Source organism: Branchiostoma floridae, chromosome 1 (genome assembly GCF_000003815.2).
Source record: "Branchiostoma floridae strain S238N-H82 chromosome 1, Bfl_VNyyK, whole genome shotgun sequence".
NCBI lineage: Eukaryota > Metazoa > Chordata > Leptocardii > Amphioxiformes > Branchiostomatidae > Branchiostoma > Branchiostoma floridae.
The window spans coordinates 18217642-18236009 of record NC_049979.1 but is presented as its reverse complement, the minus strand read 5'-3'; the positions used below and the strand labels follow the sequence as shown (position 1 = coordinate 18236009).

The 18368-nt window shown below is 40.7% G+C and overlaps 1 protein-coding gene across 4 annotated transcripts; it reads left to right on the top strand.

The window, feature by feature from the left end:
- The first annotated feature begins 206 nt into the window (after nt 1-206).
- LOC118429544 (histone-lysine N-methyltransferase 2A-like) lies at nt 207-18303 on the top strand. Of its 4 annotated transcripts, none has more exons than XM_035840178.1 (25): nt 207-578; nt 2723-4132; nt 5662-5670; nt 7283-7388; nt 7609-7664; nt 7781-8039; nt 9708-9879; nt 10050-10097; nt 10214-10272; nt 10563-10888; nt 11098-11235; nt 11472-11621; nt 11785-11905; nt 12196-12251; nt 12457-12514; nt 12661-12851; nt 14680-14907; nt 15021-15131; nt 15380-15453; nt 15671-15816; nt 15976-16085; nt 16269-16406; nt 16561-16719; nt 16879-16996; nt 18204-18303. In XM_035840178.1, exons 1-25 carry the CDS (start codon nt 357-359, stop codon nt 18284-18286), a joined length of 4548 nt encoding a protein of 1515 aa, XP_035696071.1. In that variant the 5' UTR covers nt 207-356; the 3' UTR covers nt 18287-18303. The 4 variants fall into 4 exon arrangements, with proteins under 4 accessions (XP_035696071.1, XP_035696237.1, XP_035695994.1 ...); XM_035840344.1 differs by having other exon boundaries at nt 10560-10888; nt 11529-11621; XM_035840101.1 differs by having other exon boundaries at nt 10560-10888.
- The last annotated feature ends 65 nt before the right edge of the window (nt 18304-18368 follow it).

Here is an 18368-nt window from a genome sequence, read left to right as displayed (position 1 = left end):
AGATTGAAAACAACGTAGACCATAATATGACAATGTCGTTCATTCAGTCCTACTGGTGATAATGTTGTCGTGATGTCCCGAAGCAGGACCTTCACTCCTCACTGTTGTGGGAGGGCCGAGGAAAGCGTGGTAGATCCGGGGTCATTCAGGGTCAGAGGGAACTAGGGGGAGAGAATACGTATTCTTTGCCAAAACGAACCACATACGTTACTTGAGTCCCCATGAAACGCACACATCGTTACCCCCTTCCTACCTGAGTGTGATACAACACTTATAAGTCTAATACAGGCCAGAATAAAGCGCTGGGCGCTGGGCGCAGTTTTGGCGCGAACCGAGAGAGACGCTGTTGATGGATTATGGGATTCCCCCCTCTATTCCGATTCAGGGGCCGCCCACTCAGGACAGCCAAGATGGCGCGCTTGCGTTTTCCCGGCCGTCCTGGTAAAAGATTCGGCCGATCTAACGTCAAATTTGGCCTGGATGACTTCGAGAATCTGCGTGATCAGTCCTTGGACTATGTTGGAAGCATCGAACGGGCACTAAAGAGGTTTCGTGACGTGTATGGCGACTCAGACGAGGTACGAATGCGTCATGTTGGGTTGGGTGGAACGTTGTTTTCGCCCAGTGTAGTCCAACGGCGCCCAAAACGTGCCACGATCAATGGCAATTTCTGCCACTTTTTGATTTGTCATTGATTATAAGACACTATTAGACAGTCTTGATATGAGTTAAGGTACAATTAGACTGAAACGACAACGTTGATATCTTTATTTTAGGCAGAGAATAAGTGTAGTATAGTTCGGAAATGGAACAGAGCGGTCGCCATTTTGTTCGCCCAGTCTGTTCACAGACCGTTGATCTTGCTTCCCTCTTCTTTCAAAACAAATTCAACTAAACCTCCATCTTCAGCTTAAGAAGAGGTGAATGTGGAAATTAAGTAGTCAGGAAACAATTACAGTATTCCATAATCTCCCAGTGACTGTCGGTTTATCGATATATTACGTTGAAACGGCGACGAAATGATCAAGGCCCATTGATTTTCGAATGTTGAAAAGTCTGCTGTATTTTTTATTGTACCCGGTATGGTTGACACATACGCCTGAATATACACTTCCGTAAAATTATGTCCCCTATATTGTGTATTACTTTCTTATCTGTGAAATGTAGTGGGTGACCTTTTTTTCTGTACGTATCGCTCACAGATTATTATTTTTTCGGTGTCTACCTTTGGTGGGAGGGGGGCAGGGCAAACAAGTTCTGTGTAGTTCCAGCAGTGCTGTGGCTCTATGAAGTGTGGTGCGATGTCTACACTTGCCTCCTGCTCATATCACGGCCTGTTCATCAGGGGATCTATCGTAAATTCCCTTTTGTTTTGGTTTTTCAGATGGAAAACATCCTAGTAGTCATGAATGTTGGGTGTGAACAGGTGTTGATCACACCTCATGCAACCAGTAGTGATGATTACACCAGCTACAGCAGTAACAGTAGGCCCCCATATGCTGGGAAGTTGAATCAGTTACAGACATTGTCTGGGCTTCTGGAAGAGTATATCTCATGACTTGTGTCCCTCAGGATCTGTTGTGATCCCATCTTCTTTGCACCATTCCTGATTTGAGACTAAGGGAGCAGGAGAGGTCATGGCCATTACCACAGCACATACAGAAATAAACAATCAGTTAGCACACCAGCTGTTGACCCAGAATGTCAGCAGGGGGTATTTGTCTTTGATGACAATCACTTTTACCTGAACTTTGTGTGATTTACTTTTGTGTGATTTACTAGTACATGTACCATTTGTTGCCTAACTACTGAATTCATAGACAGGAAGAATGCATAATAAGCTTCTGATAAATATACTGAACTCTCTAACTCTAATTCGAAGAACATATACTTGCCACAGTGTAAACTCATCAATATCTTATCTGAGAAGACTGACAGCCCTGGACTGTTTGTGTAACTAAATGTTAGTTGCTGTTGTAGTCTTCAGTATCTTACTGGACACCTGCTAGACATGTAGTGACTTCCACAGAAAAATGTCATGGTTTAACTAATAATTGATTTGGCAGGGAGAAATGGATTTATGTATTTTCGATCTTTAGGGGATCATGTACTAAATTTAGGTATTACTTTATTGCTTTACTTGGTTGTATCAGTGTGTCTTTGGAACAATGGGGTCCTTCTTACATGAAACAAATACAAAATTCATGAAACACAGGAAATATGTCACACATATTAATTATTATACTATTTATAGAGCAAAGATATTTGGTTGTTTTGCACAGGATAGAATTGGCTAAGAATTTCTCAAATGTGCAATTTGAAGTTATTGATCAACTAGTTTGGTATATATGCTTCCTAGTGTATTGGAGCTCATCATATTTCACATACAGTGGTTTAGGCCTTGTAGCGGTATGTGCCATGCTTTGAAAGAACATTTGAATATTCTGAATGGCAATGAGATGGCTGTGAGATTCCTGACTGGGCTAAAATCTGTTATGAAGGGTATGATGTGTCTATGTTACCTGTATTACCTTTCACTCCCCATTCATGATTGTTTTTGTGTGATAAACAACATTTGTCTGTTGTGAGGCTGAGGACAGTTTTAGACACAAGCCACAAGGGGATGTTTTATTTTATGTTACAGTTGTTTCAGGACATTCCAGCTACATTGTCTCTGAGAAGCATCTCAGGGTCCTCTAATATCTTTCTGCTTTCTTCACAGGATGAAGGTTTTGAAGGGTTTGATCCTTCTGAGCTTGAAGTCAGGTCACCTCCAAGGCGAAGTGAGAGGGAACGCGTGCCGTCCAGCCGCCTCAGTGAGTTTGCTCTTGACCGCCAAACTCTTTCCTCGTGGATTTCGCAGCCTGGGGATGAAGATGAAGATGTATCAGATGAAGACACACCTGACTATTCCCCTCCTACTGAGAGGAGATTGGCTAAGAACCGATCTGAGGAGTCCGTTAGGTACAAGGAAGCAGAGGTACCTCGCAGTAAAGATTCCCACGCGTCAGTTAAGGGCAGAATTGCTAAACCAAAGCTTCAGACAATTAAGATCCGCATTGGTGCAGATGGTAAAGCCATCAAAGTTGTCCGTGGTCGTGGAAGACCGCCCCGGGCAGTTCATCCACCTAAAGTTCATAAATCATTAGAGAAGGAGGAAGTCCTGAAGCCAGTGAAAAAATCGGTAGAATCAAAGTCTGCCAGAAAAGTTGGTAGGCCACAAGCAGTGCCCATTCCAAGAGGTAAGAAAGAAGCCAAAGCAAAAGACATTGTAAGGAAAGTTGAAGTAAAGAGAACTGAAAGAAAACCTGGTAGACCACAGAAACCTGTACGTGTCCTGCCAATGTCAAAGAAAGTAGATAAGAATGTTGCCAAGCAGCTTCTACAGAAAGCAAAGATGGGGAACTTGCGGAGGAATTTGAGGACTGGTGGGAGTCCACCGACACCACAGTCAAAAGCACCTGGTAAATTCCAGCTTCCTCCCGTCAGTTCAAGGTCGTCACGAATCATCAAGCCAAGGAAACGCTTCATTGAGGACGATGATTTTTACTTCCCAATGAAGGTGCCCAGATTAGACCTGACCATGGCACTAGCTAAGGATAATCCACCGGTTGATCAGGCACATACAGAGGAAGATATGGAAACCAGGACTGCTGGTCGAGCCAGTAAGTTAAAAGCTCAATCTATTTGGAAAAAGTCCCTGAGTCCATCTCAACACATCACGTCAGCAGACATGACCCAACAGTCTCGCACTTCTATCCTGAAACCTGCTCGCTTGAAATTACCACATCTGACCAACCAGACAGATGGAGTGGATGGCACAAAGTCAGATGATTTGGTTCTAGAGCCAGAGGGTGAAGAAAAGCTGGAAAAGTTGAAGTTGAGCAGGAAACCTAAAGAAAACAGAGCTGAACAGTCCAAGAAGGACAGAAGGAACAGAAAGGCTGGCTCACTAGGGGAACCAGATGCAACTCCCTCTGGCAGTGTTATTCCCCCACTCCAGGGAGCCGTACAGGGGAGGAAAAGTGGTATTCTGAGGAGGGCCAAGTTGAAGCTCAGCAAGGCCATGAAAATTCAAACTAAGAAGGAACAGCTGAATAAGCTCCAGACTCAGTGGCAGAGGGACAGTAAGGTGGGTGTGGTCCTTTTTGTAAGGTTATGTACCGGTTGGACAAACTCCTGTTTACATTCAGTTTGGCTGTCCTAAAGAATTCAAAACAGATTAGACATTGTTGTTCATTGCCATCGGGTTTCTGTCCAACATTTAGCACTTGTGTACTCGTGCAATTTGCAATGACTTGTGTACTCGTGCAATTTGCAATGAGAATACACAGGGTGATAATGGTTGAATTCTAATAGGTAATTTGATTTTCTTTAAGTATTTATGATGTTAGGTCTCTTTTGAAAAAGTATGAAAATTGAAATACCTCTGTTTACTACCTCTGTTATGGAAACAGATAATGCCACATTAATTTCTTTGCTGTTGGGTATTATATGGAAGTAGTAAAGATGAGAGGAAAGTAGATATTCTTTGGACCAAAATCATTCCAGGAACAAACTGCAGAAGTTCATAAGAAAATGAAAGGGAAATTTTTTGTAACTTTCATAAAAACAAATTTTGTTTAATACTGTCTGACCAAAAGTATTGAACATCATCATCATTTCTGCAAAATAAGTCCTCGTCTCAGTCCCAATTACTCATGGAAGGTAAAGTCAAACAACAAGTGTGGCAACAAAATATAAAACTTGGCAACCTTTTCTATCTTTTTTATAGGATGTGTTAAGTGAAGTAGCCTGAGTATCATCCTAGTTAATTCACCACCCTGTAACGCCCCTGTAATCTAACTAGGATGATACTCATGCAAAATGGCCTCATTTCTGTGCAGCATTTCTGTGGTTTGTCTCAGAAATTGGATTCTAGCTTAGAGTTCCCAGTGGTCTTATGTGAAATTCTCAGAGGCAGCATTTGTAAATCCAGGCATGGAAGCACAGCCTACCTCCATGTATGTGTCAGAGTTTCATACATTATCACATAGCCAGTTACTGCTGGATTGCTGTAGAAAGGCATCATCAGAATAGAGAAGAGAAGCCACAGGAAAAGCTGCATAGAGTCACAGGTCATTATGCTTATTGTCAATGGCTGTATTCATATGTCCTAGCAAATGACTTGTGCAATGGTCATGTTAGATTGCTCCAGAAATGGAAACTGACTTTGTTTCATTCCCTTTCTCCCTCCGAATTGGTTAGTTAAATAACTTTGAGGTAGTCATTGGAAGATGGTTCATGAAAATCCTTATACATATATTTCCAAAACTTCAGAAGAACGTTTCTGAAGAAGCCTTGCATGACCAATGTTGCAAGTATGAATACGGCCATTGGTATTAAATACACTGCTTGTACCATTCAGAAAGTTGTTTTTGAGGGGTTACAGGAGAATTTTGCATCCATTCTGTTATCTTGTTTTGCCTTAAATTTATACATTACAGTTTATATAACTATAATCAAATTGTGCAACCCCCTCAACTTTTTGGAATGGTGTAGCCTTGTACAGCAGTTATTGTATTGCTATAGAATTTTTTTAGAGATTATTGTTACAAGTAATACTAACCCATGTCCCATTTCTCTTCACATCTGCTGTGCCTCATGTATGCTATCTTCTAGGATAGCAAGGTTGGTTTTTCATGTTATTTTTCCAGAAATCTCTGACCTGTTTGTACTTTGTCAAGTAAAAACATCAGTATTGTCTATTGGGCAAGGAAGTATGCTCATGCAGGTCATCTGCTTTACTTTGCAGAAAATAGTTGGTGACTTGTATATAAAATTGATGTCAAGAAAAAAAGATCTCCTTTTGTTTAGCCTCAAAACTAAAGTTCTAATTCTAAAGCAAACTCATAACTGTCATACGAGCCAAATTCAAAGAAATGATATACGTGGTTGTTGTTCTGAAGATAATGTAATATCAACATCTGCCTTATTTGGACAACTGTGCATGGCTTTGTGACCAGAAATGAATGATAAAATTAAAAGACACAGATCCCTTTTCAGAAGGTTTACATTTGGGGTTCATTGAAAAAAACCCAAATCTTTGTTGTTTAGAAATGAAGTTTGTGTCGACCTAGAATATATAAATTTCTCTTGCTTTGATCAAGTTTGTGCTTGACAATGGCAATAATTAAGTTGTTGGTCAGAATTATTGGTTCATGTCTAATGGTATAAGGAAGGTACAATATTGCATGACAGCTACTGGAAAATCTGTGCTTGTCAACCATTAACCACTCTGTCTAAGGGATTTGTGAAACATACTTAAGTTGAAGCCATTTTTGCAGAATAAGATGGATACTGTGACTAGTTAGTACCTTTCTTTTATTGTTGCTGATCTATTTTATTGTCAGTTTCTTAATATATTGCCATGTTAGGTTGGCCCATATATGATCAGTATGACATATCACTTAGGTCTTATGTGTTAGTAGTGACATTGACTTTACATGTCATTTGTATTCACGGCTTGGGTATAAGGATGAATATCAGAACTTGCACCATGCACATGTTGTTTTGTTACTATCATAATTTGTTTATTATTGTACGATAGATGGAAATGCTGCCCATTGGTAGGATACTGATGAACTGTCATTGCTACGTAGAGTAAACTAGAATATATGATAAGATTGCAGTGTTCTAATGCCAGCTCACTGGTTTCACAAACTGACCTTGCTTATTGACCAGGCAATGAATGTAGTACTAATTCAGCCTTACAAATTGAAACTCCAGAATCTCCAAATTCTGTCAGCTTATAACTTGCAATGCCATTACTGTAGACCTCATTAACACCATTCCTGGTATTTGACTTCTTGATTGCAAAGAAAATGTGTTCAAGCACTTAAGGCATACTGGTTTGATTATATGGATGACATCCCCTGAGCCTGTTTTGGGGAAAAATTTATTTCCTTATTTTGCAGCTTCTTTGTTCGATTTACTGTAAGGTTGCAAAATTTGATGTGAGCACAGTCATTCTTATATTCAAGTCAGTGTAGCCTTACACATTGTCCGGACATTTACAAAACTTACGAGTGGGACCAGCAGAAAATAGCACTAAACTTCATATAAACACTGTTGCAATACTAATGAGGATAGAAGAGACATTATCGTGGTGTAACAATGACCAAAGCTGACAAACCTTCTGTAACCCACTGCCTGCTGACTTATGTTGTGACCTTCGTGCCAGTCTTGTGTTGGAATGATGCCACAACAGTTGAATGGTTGACACTGTCTGGTCTGTCCACAGGAGGTGCAGAGTCCCATCCAGCTCAGGTCCTTCCCTCTGGTACAGCTCAATGCCATCCCTGGAGATGCCTCCCCTACCCTGGGGGCACAGCCAGCACACAAAACAGGTACGTCCCAAGAAAGGTGAAAAATACAAGGTTTTAAAACATCACATATAACAGTACTATCATGTCCATTCATTTTTTTAATGTTGCCAAACTTTAATACTAAAACATATCAGTGTTGCGGGGTTATTGCTCGTCAACATGTGTACATTCTTTGTATTTTATTTGTACATGTACATTAGATATCAAAGGTTCTTCAGTCTTTGTCATTTCTCTATTTCAGATGGAGAACCCCAGAAAATAGGGAAGCCCAGCCCTCCCCAGCAGGATGCTACAAAGGTGAGGCTCTTGTTCTGGAGTCTGTGATGGATGTTTTAGTGAGAAAAGGTGTATTGATAATAAAGTTGCCTAAGTGGAAGACATAATGATCAATTCTGTGTTGATGCAATTAACAGGTGGAAGGAAACTCCTCATCAGAGTCATCATCTTCATCTGATGACGATGATGAGGATGAATCGACAGAGTCGGCAGAGTCGGAGTCCTTGTCCAGCAGTGTGGACTCCTCCCGGGGGCCGCGGATCAAACACGTGTGCAGGCGAGCAGCCGTGGCGCTGGGCAAGCCTCTGGCAGTGTTCCCTACCGATGACAAGATTCGCCTGAGTGCTCTGCCTCCCAAGGAGAAGAGACGGCTGCTGCACAAGCAGAAAGCTGAAGGTTTGTTTTTGTCAGGTCATATAGGACTTTAACAAAGTTGATATGGCTTTTTTAGCCTTGGTTAACAGTTGATCATTCTATTCTCAAATAATAGATACTACTACAGTCAAACCTGGTCTACCGACCACCTGGGCATAACGACCCACTGTCCACTACGACCGCCGAAAAGCGGTCCCTTGAATTTTCCCATAGACGTAAGCATTAACATTTCTGTATATGACGACCACTGTCCAACGGGACCACGACCACCACTAAAGGTGACCGCACGTTACCTAAACACTGCCAAAACGACCGCGGCATGTGATTTTGTCACGCTACTTTAATGTTCACGGCGAAAACTGAGCGTAATTACCACAAATTATGCCCCCTCCCATTCTCATTACTTCTGTATCGGCACTTCACTCTACAAATTTTCGGTGGCTTCGTGATGAGAATCGAGCGAGAATCTCAGGCTAAAATGCCATTATATCCAGGGAGCAGACATGAAAGCGTTTAGTTTCACCAGGCTTTTCGAAGATAAACTAAAAAAAACGCATTTTCTGTCATAATAAAACATCTGACTCGCTGTTCTTCCCGAGAAATACGTATTTTGCACAGCGCGGTTCTGAATCGCGGCGTCTGCAGGTCGGAAATACGCTCCTCTGATTGGTTGAAACCACCCAAACAACAACAACTGCATGTATAATATTGGGGAATCCCCGGCGATCCCGCGCTCTGATTGGTTGGAGCGGTGCATCATGGGAACTTTGCTGCCAGCTCGACGCCATCTTGTTTCAAAGACTTACGTTTTAAAACGCATAAGAACGCTATTTTCCACGATTACGTAGCACCATCCTAGTTGAAAATGCATAATCCAAAGAAATTTTCGTGGAAACATGTGTTAATATGTGAATTTATGGTGTCTCAAGCGTAATTTTGGGTTTCGATGCAGCCGTAAAGTGTGCTGAGAGTTAGCGTGGGTTTCCAAAAATATACCCCGAAAATAATGTCGCATTTTTCATGACTCACACAAAAGCAAAACTCCCGCAAAGAAGAAGCCTGCAACATTTTCTGATCATAGCGATTACGTTTTGGGTAGAAATGTTCGTCGATGTGCCGGCGTGCAGCTGCGTGATACCTCAGTTACAGAATATTTGTTGTCACATTAGGGCCGCGGTATGAGAAAAAATTATGCCAGCCCCGGCACGGCACGCTGCAAAAAGCCGGACGAATTACCACCGTTTTTCTTTTTCAAATTATTCTTATAATATATCTATTATAAATATCATTACAAATATAATACCTTTTAATACGAAGAATAACATAAGTATACGTAATTTTAGCATTATATAACATCGTGTTATCTTGTAAATAATAAGAAAGACAAATGCGTTTCATGCATAAATTATCGATGTTCTGACTTGTCAGTTTCTTTACTGCCGCCACGTTGTTTTCTATATAAAGACCACCTATGTATGAAGACCACTTTTGCTGGGTCCCTTGAGTGGTCTTTTTATACAGGTTTGACTGTACTACTACTACATTCTTGAGATACAACCTTAAAAAAGATACTTGATAATTCTCTTTGTGGTGTGTTCAGTGAAATTGATGTGATAAGAACTTTGTGTCTGCCTCCTTCAAACCTCTGCATAGTTTTTATCATGACAAAGGTCCATCTTGTCTGTACAGAGCGCCCAGGAACCCCAGACTCAGATGAAGTACCAAACAGAGCCAGGACAGAGGAGAAAGCCAAACGTCCCTTAGGCCTTGGATCTCCCCCAAAGAGTCGACGCAGGCGACGCTGTGGTGCTTGTGATGGCTGCAAGAGAACTGAAGACTGTGGAAAATGTCCCAATTGCAAGTAAGTAGTGTAGGCAACACTGTAAGGACACAGTTCATGAGTCCTTAGAATGGATCATTTGTATTGTTGTACATAGATTTGGTCAATAGCACTGATGATGTCTGATGTAAGGCTGTCCTGTATACTAGTATATCACAAGAGGAATAACAGTTGATCCTGTCCTTCCGCAGAGACAAGACCAAGTTTGGTGGTTTCAATGTCAAGAAGCAGTGCTGCATGTAAGTAGTATCAACTTATCAGTTCTGCCTTCTCCACTCCGAAAACTTTCCCTGCATCATTAAGAATAGAGGGAATTAGACAGATATATTTAAACAAACTTCTTTATCCATTATAGCCACAAGAAGTGCCGGAACCCCCAGCCTGCTGGTGATGAGTCAATACGACCCAGAATGGGTAAGACTTCCAGTTTTGGGTTTCTGTTATACCTCATGTTTTGTAATTGTTTGCTGTCTGGATGCACAGTAATGGTACTGTGATTCTTTTAGTAGGTAACTCATATAAGCTAGTCTCATCAGGTTTTGAAGAAGTTTAATTGTAAACAGCAATATATTCTCTCATATTCTACATCTTTTTTTTTTTTCTGAAAGAAAATGGTTATTATCTTAGATCTAAGTGCAGAGATTGTTGTGTTACATGTTGTTTGGAACAGGTTTAAGAAAACTGTTTTAACTGTCTTGCAGTAGCTGTTAGGAGAGTCAAGGTGCCATCTAGGAATTCAACGCCCCCTGTTGACGGGGCAACAAACAACAGGACTAAAGGGCTATCAGTTAAAAGGGGTAATGGCAAAGACAACGGCAACTCTAAAGACAAGACATCTGGCCCCGGGTCCTCAGGAGTGCAGAGACCCAGGCCCATCAGAGCTGGAGATGGAAAACAGCCGTTAAAAGTAGACTTTAAAGAAGAATATGACGTGGAGAATGCTTGGGAGGGAGGCATGGTCATTTTGGCATCCACCCCTCTTATCACTCGAATTGTCTGCTATCTGTGTGCCAGTGCTGGACAGCATGAGGTAAGGAAATGGAAACTTTTTTAAAATTCTGAAGATTTCCTGTGTTATAGTTTTGTTATGGTTGATTGCTTAAGTATTATTTCAGGACTCCTTGATTCACATGTTATAAGTTTGTTTTAAAATAGTTAACGGGTTGAAAGTGACTGCTTATTTAAAACTTTACATGTGTTCCACTGTCCAGTAGTGATGACACATTTTTGTCTCCTCAGTTCCTGTACTGTGCTGTGTGTTGTGAGGCATTCCACCAGTTCTGTCTGGAGGAGGAGGAGCGCCCCCTGGATGGGAGGGAGCAGGACTGGTGCTGCAGGAGGTGCCGGTTCTGCACTGTCTGTGGCAGGCAAAATGGGGTAAAAACATGATGTTCTTTGCTGTGGGGTCACTATTGTACTTTGGTTCAAAGTAGCTTGAGATGCCTATTGAATGTAGGGATACAAATAATGATGGGGTTCTAAGCACGTTGTATTCAATAGAACCAAAGCAAAGAGCAAAGAGCAGACAAACCACGTTCGCTAAGGAGAACATGAATTAAACATTGTCTACAATGAAATCATTCAGTGTCTTGATCGCAGCCATTCCATTGCAGGTGATCGCTGAGGGAAGGAGAGCATTGACTGGTGCCTTGTCTCTGTCCCTGCCACAGCTTTTACAGTGCCACAAGTGCCATGACATGTATCACGGAGAGTGCCTCAGTCCAAACTACCCCACCAGACCAACCAAGAAGAAGAAAATCTGGGTGAGAAAAAAATTGTCATACTGTTTCTGTCACATATTACTGTCCATTTTTCAGTATACTTTGTGTCTCTGTCTTCTGTAAAATACTTAAGTGTAAGTGTATTTACGTTTTCTCCTCCTTTGCACTGTCTCACACATTGTATTGTCTTTCTATTTTGACACAGATATGTCCGAAGTGTGTGCGATGTAAAAGCTGTGGCCGGACCACCCCAGGCCAGGCATACAATGCTCAGTGGACCCATGAGTTCTCCCTGTGTCAGGACTGTGGGAAGCTGTTTGATATGGGTAAGAAAAGATTTGTTCTTCTTCATTTTATAGTGTTTTGAAACGAGTTTGTTATATTACGACATAAATGTTCATATTGAATTGAAGAAATATTCTGAACATCACTTAGTAACAAATGCCTCATTGGTTTTGTCACTATATGTATTTGTAATATCTACAACTGTATACATTTAAACGTCATTCGTAAGCATGTTCTAGAGCTTCCCACTCACAATATGTGTTCTTTTAAAACTATATCTATTTATATATGATATTTTAATTCTGTATCTCTATTTATTATTATCTTACAGGCAACTACTGTCCCATATGCAAAAAGTGTTACTCTGATGATGACTATGAATCAAAGGTAAGGTTATATATACAAGTTGATAACACTAATTAACCTTGATGTCTAATCAATAGCAACACTTTTTAGTGCCTCATCAAAATCTGAAATGATAGAATCTTGTGTATTGAGCCATAGCCAATGTAGTATTAAAGAAAGATTGATGACATGATTTGGTAACATGGGACAAAATGTGAAAACTGAGCCAACCTTTTCTGTTTTCCAGATGATGCAGTGTGGGAAGTGTGAGAGCTGGGTCCATGCCAAGTGTGAAATGCTAACAGGTATTATCAGCTGTCTTATCTTAACTAACAATTTGTACAATGTCTATTTTCTCATGTTATTTTGGTGGAATATAATAATCTCAGGCTTTTTTTCAATGTTTTTAAATGGGTACTGGTTTGCTAACTGTTGATTTCACCTTCCGTAGATGAACTGTACGAGGTGCTGTCGTGCATCCCGGACACGGTGCACTACACCTGCCCCTCCTGCACCCAGACAGAACCCCCTGAGTGGAGACAGGCTGTGCAGAAGGAACTGTACACAGGTTTCCAGCAGGTGCTGGGGACTCTGATCAGCCACAAGAGTGGGGAACACCTCCTGCATACCACACAGGAAGAGGTAAGAACAAGATGAAACAGACTTCCATAGAACAATGTTGTTCCACAAAGTGATTGTGAACTTATTTACAGTGAAACTTGTATAAGCGACCACGTCCATAAGACGACCATCGGCCTATTACGACCGCTTTTGGCCGGTCCCGATTTTCCTCCCCATTGACACAAGCATTAAGCAACGTGGCCAAAGCGACCACTTGTCTTCTGTGACCGAGACCACCCCGAATCCGGTCCGCCCGCGACCGAAATGTTGCCGAAGACGACCACGTCATTTTCAAGTGTGTAGTGGCCTCGATTTTTTATGATATCTGGCGGCAAATCCGCTAAAATCGGCTTGTGTTTTGGCGAAGAAAACTTGCCGAAACGACTGCGTCATTTTCAAGACTGTAGCAACTGTCGATATTTGATGATAACTCGCGAGAAATATCGCTAAAATTGGCTTATGTTTTGGCAACTAAAATGTGACCAAAACCACTGCGTCATTTTCAAGGGTATAACAACATCGATTTTTTTATTATAACTGCCGGGAAATTACGGCAAACTCCGTGTGTTTGGGTTCTGTTATTCGCGCCGAGCCAAAATCAAACATGGCGCCCAAGAGGTCAAACGGTGTCATTGGGAAAGTCCACTGAAGTGTAGGTAAAAATGTTGCGTGCGTTGTTATTGTACTCTACATTTAAACCCTACAAAATGCAAATTTATTTTGATAAAACTTGTTTGAAGTGAAGATAACAGATATAAAATATCTTTATGACTTTATAACACATTTTATTAGAGAAAAAAAGGTGTCTGTGTGTCTTTTTAAGAAACTGCTCACCCTTGCTTCTAGTGAAGCGTCCATTTGTCAACATGAGTCATGTTTAGAAGCGTCGGTGGGGTTAAACTTGTTTTTCTCGGCAAATTTTCGCCTTCTAGGCAGCGTTGAGACTTTAAGACCCTCGCCAGAAGAGAAACAAACTCACACGTATTATTTTCATGGGTAACATCGTTGAAATGAACCATTTATTTTTCTGTCGTGCTGCCGATTTGAAAGAAGGTTCCCGTCTTGTCGGGCATGTGTGCGCATGCTTTTTGTTATGGCGGTAAGCTCCCCAACTTATTTCTGGCCCGTTGGCTGTGATTCACAAAGTAAAGATAGGCAATTAGCGTTGCTAACATGAAAATCGCATTTTAAAACGCTCGTGGGGCGTCGGGTTCTTCACCGAAAACAGCGATGTTTTTGTAAGCAATATGTAAATGGACCATTGTCTTGACGGTGTCGCCTATTCACAAGTTTTTGACAGACAATGCCGGCGGGGAAAATGACGCTGCTCCGGCTACAAAAAGCTACGAAAATTTGAAAGAAAAGCCCTAAATTTTGGAAACTTTTCAATTTTACATCAGTTGGTATAACAATACTATATGAATCATACAGGAAGACAGTTCAACAGTGATAATGTTTCTCATGTGCAAATGTACAGGTTCGTGGAATTAAACTATTTTAAAGACCATTAACTTTGAAATCATTGTGTCTGTCCTATCTTGTCAATTTTTCTTTCTTTGCACAAGAAGACCACGTGTCTAAAACGACCACTTTGCACCGGTCCCCAGGGTGGTCTTCTTAAACAAGTTTCACTGTACTTTGTAGACTTGACTATACTTATGATTTTAAAAAGCAATTTACTCATAGCACTGGTCACAGTTTTTGTAGGCTTTTATTTTTATTGTGACTATTGTATTATCCCAAACCTGTGAAATTGTAACATAATTTTCCACAGGCTATTGTTTCATATTGTTTTCAATACAATATGCTTATAAAACTAATCAGTGGAGTAATGTTTTAACTACTCTAGGCTGCCGAGTCCGATGTGACACCCGTAGTGACACAAGAGGTACAGACAGCCTCTCCAGAAGCTATGGAGGTCACAGCTGAGCCTCAGGATAAAGACATCAAGACTGATGAGGAACTGTTGGCTGAAGGAGGGGATAAGAAGGTGGAAACACCTGAGAAAAAAGAAGACGATCCCGGAGATTTGGTAGCTGTCAGGAAACAGGTGGAGGCAATGGAGTACTCATCAGTGGTGAGTAAAATGTCCTTTTGTTTGAATTACAAACGAATGTGTAGTTGGTTTGTAATATAGAATGCTAGTTTATTTAGTGCGCTTACAGAAATTATGCACTTTGTCTGTTGCAGTCTGTGTTCTGTACAAACCTGGTGAGGATCATACAGGGGGCGCTGTCTGCTGCACCTGACAACTCCATCATGAAGACCAACACCAACGTTATCAGGGTGCTGTTCATTAAGGTACTCTGCAATGTCACCAGTGATTGATGTGCTTCTCTTCAGGTCTTTTCTGCTGTCAATTCTGTTATGCAGCTTTTCAGTGGGCCCTCTTCTATTTGCCATTCAAACTTTCAGTAATCGTTCTTTATAAAGATGCTATGATGATCGATTATTCATTAAACATGTACTGATTGATGTTACACACTAAGGGTATTTAGTTAGAAATAAAGAGATACTCTGTAAGAAGGCTACTTATTTTTCTTTGACAGCAAATGGAGAGGTACTTCCCATGGTTTGATGTGCAGGGCTGCCAACTCTGGGAACACAACAAGAATCTACCAAAGTTAGTGACGTTTTCTTTATGTTTGGTTTGAGTGATTGAGGTCAGATTATGTACAACCTGGTGTAATGGGTTAGTCTTTCCACAAATTCAGTCATTTCTGACAGATGTATTTTTGAGGATGGGATCTCCCTGACACATCGTTTCCTGTCTTTCATGTTAAATCTTGTGGCTTCACCAGTTGTCAAAGATTGGAGTTAACACATTGTTGTTGACACAGGGGCATGCTGCCCAATGCTGTGCTTCCACCCTCACTGGAGCATGACTATGCTCAGTGGAGGGTGAGACCAGTAGGACTGGACCCCACCCCTCAGCCTTCCCCACTGAAGGTCATGACTCCCAGGAAACACTCATCCAGGCAGGAAGGTGAGAGCATGTTCCTTATTGACTTATTTGATGCAGGACATCTGCTTTTGTCTTTGCCACATTCACTGTGTTTTTGGTGGTTTTGAGCTGTTAAATGCACATGATATTTGGTTGAATTAACTGAACACTTTCCTATTCCAACTGTTGATCTTGTTGTAGGGACATGTGATTCAAGTGGAAACACCAGTGTGATACCCATGGAGGTGGGAGACCCTGATGATACCAGGCAATGCTGCTTGTGTGCCAGGCAGGGAGAGTGCAAACCCAACGTGAGTTGTGTTTCTATAAGGATCTCAAGATTCAGATTATATACAATGGAACATGGAAATCTTTTGTTCGTTGTGTGAATGTTTACAAACAAAGTATACAACTTGAAGTCTTCCCAAAGATCTTGCCAACCATGACTGTGCAGATGGCAAGACCAGTCCATCTAAAACTTATCTGTTCTTTAGGATGCTGGACGCATGCTGTATGCAGGACAGGATGACTGGGTCCATGCAAACTGTGCCCTGTGGTCAGCTGAGGTGTATGAAGAGGCAGACGGCTCCCTGCAGAATGTTCACACTGCCATCTCCAGAGGGAGGCAAATGGTAAACTTAGCTATTATATAAAGTATATTTTATGGCATTTTTACATAAATGTTGTTATTGCCTATGGGAACCCATCAAATGATTTTTATTTTGTAGAGGATCAGAGGTCCAAAGTTGTTATCAAGTGTTAAATACAGCTTGTGTTTGTTGACAGCGATGTGAACGATGTAACAAGTTGGGGGCCACGGTAGGCTGCTGCACCCGAGGCTGTCCTGCCAACTTCCACTTCATGTGTGCTCGTCTGGAGGACTGTCTCTTCCAGGAGGACAAGAAGGTCTTCTGTAAGGAACACAAGGACAAGGTGGATGGAGAGGTATGGAATAACTCATGTTCCTTCAGTGCTGTACCTGATGCAAAATACCTTCTGTAGTTTGCATAATTTCTGCTTCCATGTCCATAAACCTGCACCATCTATATATGTTGGAAGTCTAGGTCATGTTGTTTACTGCTGTGGTTTGTGTTTTCCCCTCAGCTTGTAAAGGAAGATAATTTTGAGGTGCACCGGCGGGTATGTGTGAACATGGATAACATCAAACTCAATAGGAAGTGGATGCGAGGGCTGGAGTCTACCATCATTCAAGTCCTGGCAGGTAAGGTTTTTATGGTGTTTTCTTTGGATATCATGCAGAAAGAACTTTAGAGACAACATTTGATGTTATATGTTACCTTTTAACTAGAAATCTGTTAACTTTTATGTCTTGTACAAACTCGTACTAGAAAGATTCCAGGGATTATTAGCCTTTTGTGATGGTTCCTGGTGATGGTAATATTACAGGAATGGATATTATTTGGTAAGGTATTTGATTATTGTGGAGCAATCATCAGGCAAAATGAAACATTGTGTCAGTATAGTGAAGTCTTAAGTGTACGATTAGTTGAGATCCGGTTTTATGGTATCTTAAGTCTTCAAAATGTCAATGCCAATGTTTTCTGTTGTATCTAGATTTAGACCTGTTAATAGACATCCTGGAATATAGAGTCGATTCCATATTACCGAGAGGGCATTTCTTGCCTTTTGTTCTAACAATTTGGAAATCTTTGTAACAATCTAACTGTGATAAGTAACTGTTTAGAACTATTTACAACATCTATATGACGTTCTAAATGTTTCTATAGTATTCAAACATGTTAGAAACATTTCTAACATCAAATACATTATTTTTGTTAGTTTCTAAACTGTTCCAACATAGATGCATCATTTGTAATCACATGTTCGAACATGGAAACAATATGATGAAACTGGGTCAGTGGGCTGGGAAGAGGGCAATTCACACATCCCTGCCAAGTGCAGGAAATTATGTCTGTCTGCCACCTTCTCACAAAAGACTCACCAGTGTATACTAAAGAAAGTCTAAAAATACAAGAGCCAAACAAAGGACCAAGCTTAGCAGCTTTGTTTATGGGGTCAATAAAAGTTTTTATGGAGGGAAAAAATGACACAAAATGTTGGAACATGTTGGAACAATAACAAAAACACATAGATGTTTGAAAATTGTTCTAAATAAAGAGATAATGATATCATTACTTTCCCAAATGTTCCAACAAATATAAAAAGGTTCAAACATGTTTAAAATTTCATTTTGAAATGTTTTAACAATTTTGAACTTTAGTGACTGAAATGTCCTTTTACTCAAAATAGTTCAAACTTATTACAAATATTATTTCAAAACCATCTCGGTGACTTGGAATTGACTCTACATCGATTTTAAAAACTTAATGATAATAGTTGGTGAAATGCAGGGAATTGATTTGATTAAGAGTTAGGAAGCACTTTTTAACAGAGATTTTCTTGTGTAGGATCCATGACAGTGGAGAGACTTGGAGAGCTGAATGATCTGTCGGACACCAAAGATGCACTGCTCCCTGTCGGCTTTGTGTAGGTTATATTCATACGTGATTATTATTTTTCTCCTTACATAAAGTAACTTTTTTTCACTTAAGGTCAATATGGTGATCATCAAA

Excerpts from the sequence above, each read along its gene's own strand:
- LOC118429544 (XM_035840101.1), top strand. The coding sequence starts at position 357 with ATGGGATTCCCCCCTCTATTCCGATTCAGGGGCCGCCCACTCAGGACA. Across the intron at positions 8,040-9,707 it reads GCACAAGCAGAAAGCTGAAG|AGCGCCCAGGAACCCCAGAC; the intron begins GTTTGTTTTTGT and ends TTGTCTGTACAG. Across the intron at positions 16,407-16,560 it reads TCTCCAGAGGGAGGCAAATG|CGATGTGAACGATGTAACAA; the intron begins GTAAACTTAGCT and ends GTTTGTTGACAG.